Here is an 8,566-nt window from a genome sequence, read left to right as displayed (position 1 = left end):
GGCTGGGAGAGGGAAGAATGGGGAATTGTTTAATGGCAGTTTTGCAAGATGAAAAAAATTCTGGAGATTGGTTGCAAAACAATGGACTCCTGCCCTAAAAAGGCATTTGGATCAAGACACCCTGCTGAACAGTACACTTAAAAAAGGGAGGACTGGGGATATAGCTCAGTAGTAAAGCGTTTGCCTAGCATGTGATACTGTGAATACATTGCTTTTGGTTCAAAGCTAAAAATCTAAATATTGGCACCAAATAAAAACAAATTATGTAAGCTTTTAAAATAAATAGGGATGATCCCCTTATCCATATTAGTTAAAATTAATAACAAAAGCTACTACTTAGTGGATACCTCCTATATGTCATGTATTTTATAAGCATTAAACAGGCTTATTAAAGTGTTGAACTCTTAGAAGTGGCAGAGACAAAATTTATTTATTTTTATTTTAATTTTTTGTACCATGAATTGAACTAAGGATCACTTAACCACTGAGCCACATCCCCACCTTCTTTTATTTTGAGACAGGGTCTCACTAGGTTGCTTATAGCCTTGCTAAGTTGTTGAGGCTAGCTACAAACCTGCAATCTTCCTGACTAAATCACTTGAATTTTCATTTTAAAAATTATGGAACTTATGTTCCCCCAAGCTGTTGGATTACTGGCATGTACCATCACTCCTGGCCAGAATTTAAATCCAAGTGTGTGTGGTTCTAAAGCTCATGTTCATTTCCCAATACCATGGGGTCTGCCAAATATGCCTTTGTTGGGGTAATATGACTATGGTGTTCCTTTAGCTTTAGTTTGATAAATTTCTAGAATTAAAAAAGGTGGGAGAGAAAAAAATACACCCTGAATCATTCCACTTGTAGCAGACAAAAAGCAACTATTATTTCTGAGGCCAATGTGAATAGATTTTAAAATTGAATGCAATTATATCATCATGGAAATTCATACCATCATGGAAGTATTGAATTAGATCATATATTTTTAATTTTAGTTAAAATCATGTGTGGCATGATGCCAAGCAACTTCCTAACCTCTATAATAGACCTTTCCATAATTTAAAATTAAGTACTGTTTATGAAGGTTACATTTTGAAGTGTGTAGATTTTAACCTGTTAAGTCCCAAGTTTTTAATTCTATGAACATAATATTCAAATATTATTTCAAAGTTATTATAAGTGGTACATATGTTTTTCAGTTTAAGTTTTTATAGGTATTCCATACCTGGGAATAGGACAAGATGGTTTAAGGAAAATAAACCTTGGTATATTGCTTGATTATGACTGGCCTAGTGGGACTTGAGCTTGGGTGTTGGTGAGCAATAAGGCTCAGCGAACAGGAACTTGTTCTCTCCCCCTGCAAGAATAGACAGATTCTGGCCTAACAAAGATTCTTCCAAACTGGTGACAACTGCAATCTGGGTGTATATAAAAATAACATTTATTAATATAGGCTGTACAATATATTTAGTCAAACCAAAAAACATACACAACAACTTAAGTAGATTTGGTAAGATTCCATTCAGCCTGAAATTTATATTCCAGATAGAAATGGAAACTGCCTTTAGCTTAAAACACAATCGAAAAGCAAAGTGGTTTCTATTACATCTTGTGGGAGAGTGGAGACCTGTGGAGAGCTGAAGCACTGTAGTTGATTTAATATTGTCAAGGCAGGGGCCAGCCCATAGCCCAGAACAGAAATTAGCCCTAGTGCTGGCTTCTTTACTATGAAAGCAATAGGGTATTGTTATAAAATTTCAAACAAAATCCCAAAGTCCTAAAATCTTCCTGGAAGTGGCAGCGTACCATAGGTTTGCAGCACATACCAGTCTGGAAACTGCAATCACTTTGCTGTAGTCTTTTGAGCTTTGGTAGCATTTTCTAAAATTTTCCTTTTCCATTCTTCATAATCCTGTGTCAGATCTTCATCTTTCTGAGATGTATGTGGGATCTCTACTACTTTTTCTATTTCTGTGAGAGAAAAGGTTAAAAACTAGCTTTAAAATTCCTATGTTTACAAATGAAATAGAAAAAAAAAGCAAATTTGTTTAAAGTATTTATTTCAATTAATCAAGGTAATAAAATACAGAAATGGCATATCGTTTTTTTCCTACATCTACTCCAAGCATCCCAAGACATCAAATAGTAGTCAACATTTATCACTGTTTGTGTTTAATAGGCACTGAACTGAGCACTTTAAACAGTATCTCATCTAACCCTTATCACAATCCTATGAAGTGAGTTCTAATATTAATCACATTTTAAGGATTAGGAAATTGAGATTCACAGAAATTATGTGACTTTTTAAAAAATCACCCAGCTTGTAGGTAGTGTTAAAACAAATATGAGGTAGCTGGATTTTCTATGTAAGCAAACTAGAACTTACCTTTTTGAAGCTAAGAAGATTAAAAAAAAAAAAAAAAAGCCTCAAAAACCAGCTAGGGACATCCCATCTGATCATGCTCAAAGAGAAAAATGCTTAGCCACAGCCAATTAGGTGATTTCTCTACTTCCAGGTTCAGTCTATAAAATCTTGCTGTTCATACTGCTTTTTGCAACCCTCTGAACTTCTTTCAGATTTGACTGTTGTCCAATTCATGAGGTTCTTTGTTCAAAAAACTGCTAAATTTGTCAAAAGCTCTTAAGAGTAGGAAAGCAGGATTTGAACCTGGGCAGTTTGGCTTCAGACACATTCTTAATTACATAATGTTTCTGTTACTTCCACTGATTGCTTGGAAAACTGGTCGTGTCAAATGATTAATGGTCAGGATTTATACTCTTTGTCAGGGGAGCTGCTACAGCAGCACAGGACTGCAGTCTGCCTTAATCACACTGCATTAATTTCAATGTCATTATGGTGTTAGTAAGCCTTACCCTTCACTGGTGGTTCAACCACTGTTTTCTTTTTCTTCTGCGGTGGACTAGATAAATATCCAGGTTCTCTATCTATAAGGAAAGAAAAAAAGTGTTATTGAGGTTACTTTTCCTATTTTCAATTTTAGTATTTGGATGCATTTTGAATCACAAATAAAAATTAGATACCTCGATGGAAAAAAAAATAGCAGGATAAGGTGAAGGCAAGTGATCTTGCCCTTTTCTTTTCTTGCTGTTCCTCTTATGAGATTTGAGAACCACTTGTATCCTAGCTTATGTATATGGCAGATGGTATTTTACATTACAGCATGTTAAAAAAGAATCCATTTTCCAGGTATAAATTCATGGAATCATAGGTTTTTTTTGGTTTTTCTTGAAAAATACAAAAATCAGTTTCTCACTAAAGACATTATCTGGCCCACATTAAGTACAGAATTTAGAAAATAGCCAGTTTACAAGTTTAAAAATATCTTACTTTTACCAGTAAGTCCACATTTTCAAATGATACATTCTTGAATTACAGAATACTCACTGTCAATTTGCTGCCCAATCTTCTCTAATTGTTTACATAGTCGATCAAATATGGCTCTTTTTACTCCAGATGTGGCTGCCATTTTGTTTTTATCCACTTTTAACTTTAGAATCCTATGAAAGAATTTCATAAATGCTTACATCAGGACCAGCACAGCTTTCTTCTTTGACCAACCAGATTATAATTTTTTTAAACATTAATTTTTAGTTGTAGGTGGACACAATACCTTTATTTTAAAAACAAATTTTTTAGTTGTTTATAGACCTTATTTATTTATTTATCTATCTATCTATCTTTATTTTATTTTATTATGTGGTGCTGAGGATCGAGCCCAGTGCCTCACAGGTAGGCGAGCACTCTATCACTTGAACCACAACCTCAGGCCCCGTTTTTAATTTATTTTTATGTGGTGCTGAGGATAGAACCCAGTGCCTCACACATGCTAGACAAGCACTTTACCACCAAGCCACAACCCCAGCCCCTTTTACTTTATTTTTATGTGGTGCTGAGGATCGAACCCAGTGCTTCACACATGCTAGGCAAGTCACAACCCCAGCCCTAGATTATAAATTTATTTCTTTTTGCCTATGCTTTATTAAAAAAACCAACTGTTTACAGTTTTTTTCCTATATTCTAAACATGTCATTAGCTAGCACCATGCAAATTTGTCTTTTTAAGCTCTTTGTTTGTTAGATGAATAGAATTAAAATGCACATGGAATTTGGTGATAATTAGGTAACAACTTGATATATACATAGATAACCCATAATTTTAAGATGAATTAAAGAACAGTTAACATTAAAAAAAAAATGGCTAGAAAATCACACATGACCACTGTTTTGACAGATTTCATCACTTACAAAAAGCAGACTCTGAAATTAGAATACCCATCTTACATATATGGCTGCCACTTGGCAAATGAGCTTCTGGCAGCCCTAGTTCCAAGTTGTCAGCTACATTATGAGATAACTAAGAATCTGGTCACTTAGCCAATATTCCTACTGTTATTTATAGGGGAAAATATGTTCTGAGTTAAAATCAACCAAAGTTAGAAGTATTCTTTGTGAATAAAAAACCCACTTATAAATTTGAAAGCTTTTCTGAATGTTAATAGGAACACTTACTTGCATGCTGTAAGTAGTGCAGCAGTGGTGAAAAGTGGCCTGGATAAGTCAAGATCTACTTGTTGTGTCTGGGGAAGACTGGACTCGTAGCTGGAGGAATAGTGTATTTGTAGAATTGTTAGGAAATAGTATTTCAAAAGGAACTGAAAATGCAAATCAGAACTTACAATGTATTTTAAATACATGAGATAAACACTCTTTGATTTAGCATCTTAAGTTCTTTTTTTTAAGACTGAAAGTTAACCCGAATAGATCACTGTATGATTCTGCTTTATCTACAGCATGCACTTTCAGTTAAGGTTCTTTATGCCCATACCTTTGCAGTATCTTTGAAGCCATGTTTACTGCTTCTGTACAGCTAAATTGTACAGCTAGGTCTCTTATTCCAACATTTGAATTCAGGCCCAGTAAACACTCAAAAGATTTAAGACAGCTCTGATACGTCTTCTTGTTCAAACCAGAAAGTTTAATTAAATAAGGCTTTGAAAGGAAAAACACAAATAATAAATTCTATGATTTAAACAATTCATAAGCGGCATAAACTTTTCAAAATTAATTCTGTGGCAAATCACTCTAATTAAAGGTTTAACTTCATTTAATAGAAAATCAGTAATCATGTCAAGCAGACTACTGCTGCTCTAAAGGATTACCTAGTCCTAGTCAGGAAACTCTTAAAATAGAAAGGTAGTTATGCATATGCACAAATAATTAAAAACAACAACAACATGGGAACAAATATAAGGTTACTTGTTTTTCAACAAAGGTGCCCAGTGTACAAATGATTGGGAAAAAGAACGAGGAAAGTGGTGAAAAGGATATGGGGAGGGTGCATGTAATAGAGGAAGGAAAGGGAGAAGAGAAGGAAACCAGGAGAGAAAAAAACAGGACAATCAATATCTATGGTAAACAACTTTGAGAGAATTAAGGAGAGCTTCACAAAGAATATAACAGCAGGGGCTGGGATTGTGGCTTAGAGCTAGAGCACTCGCCTAGCACACTGGAATCCCTGGGTTTGATCCTCAGCACCACATAAAATAAAATAAAGATATATCTCCACCTACAAGTAAAAAATAAATATATAAATATATATATATATAAAAGAATATAACAGCAAGGTGAGGTCATGTAAGACAAATAGGAGCTTGCCAGAAGAGCACTCCAGGAAATAAAGGTGCATTTTCAAAGCCAAAAGTCATTAAAGTGAACAAATATATTAAGTGAATAGTGTAGCTTGAGGTCAGGGCTCAAGACAGTCTAACCTCAAGCTACAAACAGCTTTGTTTTTAACATTTACACCATTTAATGATTGTATCCACCATGACACACATATTGCTAATGGTGTTACATACAGTAATATTGTTTAATCATAATAATAACACCCAGTGAAATGAACATTTTTATCTCTACTTTATGGTTGAAGAAACTGGTGGCTCACAGAGCTAGTGAATGGTGTTGAGATTTGATTTTAACATTGTTGACTCTTCCGACTCCAAAGCTGCTTCTCTTAATCACTGTGACAGTGGGGGATGGGGATCAGAGAGTCAAAATATGTGCTTTAGGAGATCAAGTTAACAACCCCATGGGAGATCTTGGTTTCTATGAATAAAGAGGTGGTTAGGGAAATAAAGAGTAAAGAGAACATTGCAAAAAATATTTTTTGCCAACTTGACAAAATGAGTCTAAAGTTTTATCTAGAATAACATATAATAATAACCAAAATTCTAAAACATGAAAAGTTTTTAACTGGGTCTAATCTAACAAAAAGTAAAATATAACAGCTAAGCTCTAGTGTTGTGCTAGGTTATTCAGACATTTGATGGGACCTACTTACCCTGTCCAAGGGGCATTTCATCCAGGAAGCAGCAAGGTCCAGGCACATGACTGCATTACTGGTTTCTGTGATATGTGCAGATAAACCAATGCACTTCACCTGGGACAGTCTCAAGTATTCCTCTGCTTTTCTATAAGGACAATATGTGAATCAAAAATCTTTTTCAGGCCAGGAGTAGTGGCACACACCTACTTGTAATCCTAGTGATTAAGAAGGCTGAGGCAGGAGGAGGGCAAGTTCAAAGCCAGCTTCAGCAACTTAGCAAGGACCTAAGCAACTTGAGAGCCTGTCTCAAAAAGGGCTGGGATGTGGTGTAGTGGTAAAGCACTCCTGGGTTCAATCCTGGTACCAAAAACAAAACCAACCAAACAAAAAACAAACAAACAAAAAAAGGGGCTGGGGTTGTAGCTCATCAGTACAAAGCTTGTCTAGCATGTGTGAGGTGCTGGGACTGATCTTCAGCACCACATAAAAATAAATAAAATAGTGGTATTAAAGAAAAAAACCCTATTTTCAGAAGTTTGTCTGACACTTATGTAAACAATGAATACACCTGGATGGACTTCATCTTGAGCCTAACTACTATGCAAGTTTATTTGGGGTTGAGAATGAAGTTCACATCCTGTGCTGAGGGGAAGTTTTAAAGGACAGTAGCAAAACCTTGATTCCCAACATCATTTTCCAAGTGCTTTCAGGTAAAAGTCTATTTCTAAAAACAAAAAACAAAAACAAAAAAAACAAATAAAAGAAACCTTTCTTTCCTCCATCCATTACCGCAACAAACATGAACAATCAGAGGTGGGCAGGTTGGATCAGGGTCCCTCCTTTATTTCCCCTTCCTTTAAATTCGTGGCTTTCAAACTTTACAGGACAATCACCATGGGGCTTATGACAACAGATTCTGGGTCCCATTGGCCAGTTTGGTCAGTAGGTGTGGAGTGGGGTTCAAGAATTTGTATTTCTAAGGACTGCCAAGATGATAATGCTGCTGCGGGTCCAGGGACCACACTTAAAAAGAACCGCTGTTCTAAACGATTACCTAGTCCTATATAATTTATTTTATTTTTAGTTGTTGATAGACCTTTATTTTATTTATTTATATGGGGAGCTGAGAATCGAACCCAGTGCGTCACACATGCCAGGCAAGTGCGCTACCGGAGAGCGACAGCCACAGTCCCTAAATTAAATTTTTTTAAGGAGTGCTCTTTTGCTTCTCCCTCCCGGGCTTAACCTTTGGCTGCAAAGGTGTTTTTGAACCTCGGACCTGCAATGTTCCTTCTGATCTCTAGGATTTTGCAACAGTTGCCTGCTTGAGCTGCTCTTGCCACATCTTCCCAGGTCTGGACCTCACATCAATTGCGTCTTTGAGCAAAGGGCACCTCCTCCAGGACCTTTCCTGAATTATTATTAAGGTTGCTGATAGGCCACGCCCTGCCCTACAGTCGCTCGGGCACACTATCCTGCAGTGTTCTACGTGGTTCTTGCCACTGGCAGACAGTGATCCCCAGAGGGTCCCTACCGTGTTTGGGTCACTAAATTAAATAAACCCTCAATAAAATTCTACAGAATGACGCGAATTTCTCCCTGACACGTTCCTTTTCCTACCCCCGTGCATCCCACAAAGCTGGATGTACCTAAGGACGGCTACAACTGACCCTTTTTATCATTTCATACAAGTCCATGGTCGTGAACCTTTTCTTGAAGAAGGGCCTAAGTCTCATCCACCCTCTGCGCTCCATTCCCACACCGCCCGTCCTGTAAAAGGGCGCAGGCCAAACCTAATGGCTCAGGATCGTGAGACAGTGACCTCTCCCGGGGCGAGAGCGGCCGGACTCACCTCAGCACTTCAGGTTTAGTGAGGCCCAGGCGCGGGGCTAAGCGCCCAATCAACCCCGACTCCATAGCGCTAGCTTGCACTACACGCGCGAACAGCTGCGGACGACGAAACCCGCGCGCAGACGCAGCGCCAGCCAGTGAGAGTCAGGACCCCACCCCCGGCACATCTGGATTGGTTGGAACAAGTTGAGAACGCCCCACAAACCAATCCTGGTCCTTCTTCTGCGCAGGTGCAACACGAGTGTGCTGATCTAGGCGGATACAGTGAATGTGGGCAGGCGGCTCCCCCTCCTTCTACTCCTTCCTAACAAACTCGTTGAACCCGCCTTTCCTTCCTGCTGTCTCCTGCCTGCCGCTAAGCAACACCCGCTG

General features: G+C 37.8%; 1 protein-coding gene across 2 annotated transcripts; it reads right to left on the bottom strand.

Moving 5' to 3' along the window:
- Positions 1-985: 985 nt before the first annotated feature.
- On the bottom strand, positions 986-8,437 carry ORC6 (origin recognition complex subunit 6). 2 transcript variants are annotated; one of them, XM_081273724.1, is made up of 8 exons: positions 8,196-8,437; positions 6,359-6,488; positions 4,844-5,007; positions 4,528-4,617; positions 3,404-3,516; positions 2,872-2,943; positions 1,824-1,968; positions 986-1,354 (listed from the first exon to the last, which is right to left on the bottom strand). In XM_081273724.1, exons 1-7 carry the CDS (start codon positions 8,258-8,260, stop codon positions 1,841-1,843), a joined length of 762 nt encoding a protein of 253 aa, XP_081129850.1. In that variant the 5' UTR covers positions 8,261-8,437; the 3' UTR covers positions 986-1,354; positions 1,824-1,840. The 2 variants fall into 2 exon arrangements, with proteins under 2 accessions (XP_081129850.1, XP_081129849.1); XM_081273723.1 differs by lacking the exon at positions 986-1,354 and having other exon boundaries at positions 1,454-1,968.
- Positions 8,438-8,566: the final 129 nt, after the last annotated feature.

The sequence above is a fragment of the Spermophilus citellus genome (assembly GCF_964194105.1).
Source record: "Spermophilus citellus genome assembly, chromosome: 18".
NCBI classification, from domain to species: Eukaryota; Metazoa; Chordata; class Mammalia; order Rodentia; family Sciuridae; genus Spermophilus; species Spermophilus citellus.
The sequence above is the reverse complement of the archived record's forward strand: the minus strand, read 5'-3'. Positions and strand labels throughout refer to the sequence as shown.

What these genes read in the sequence shown, in the direction of transcription:
- ORC6 (XM_081273724.1), bottom strand. Translation starts at nt 8,260, where the DNA reads ATGGAGTCGGGGTTGATTGGGCGCTTAGCCCCGCGCCTGGGCCTCACT. An exon ending in TGAAATGCCCCTTGGACAGG is followed by an intron (nt 5,008 to 6,358) that starts GTAAGTAGGTCC and finishes TTCCTTTCAAAG; the next exon opens with CCTTATTTAATTAAACTTTC. An exon ending in GATTGGGCAGCAAATTGACA is followed by an intron (nt 2,944 to 3,403) that starts GTGAGTATTCTG and finishes CTTTCCTTATAG; the next exon opens with ATAGAGAACCTGGATATTTA.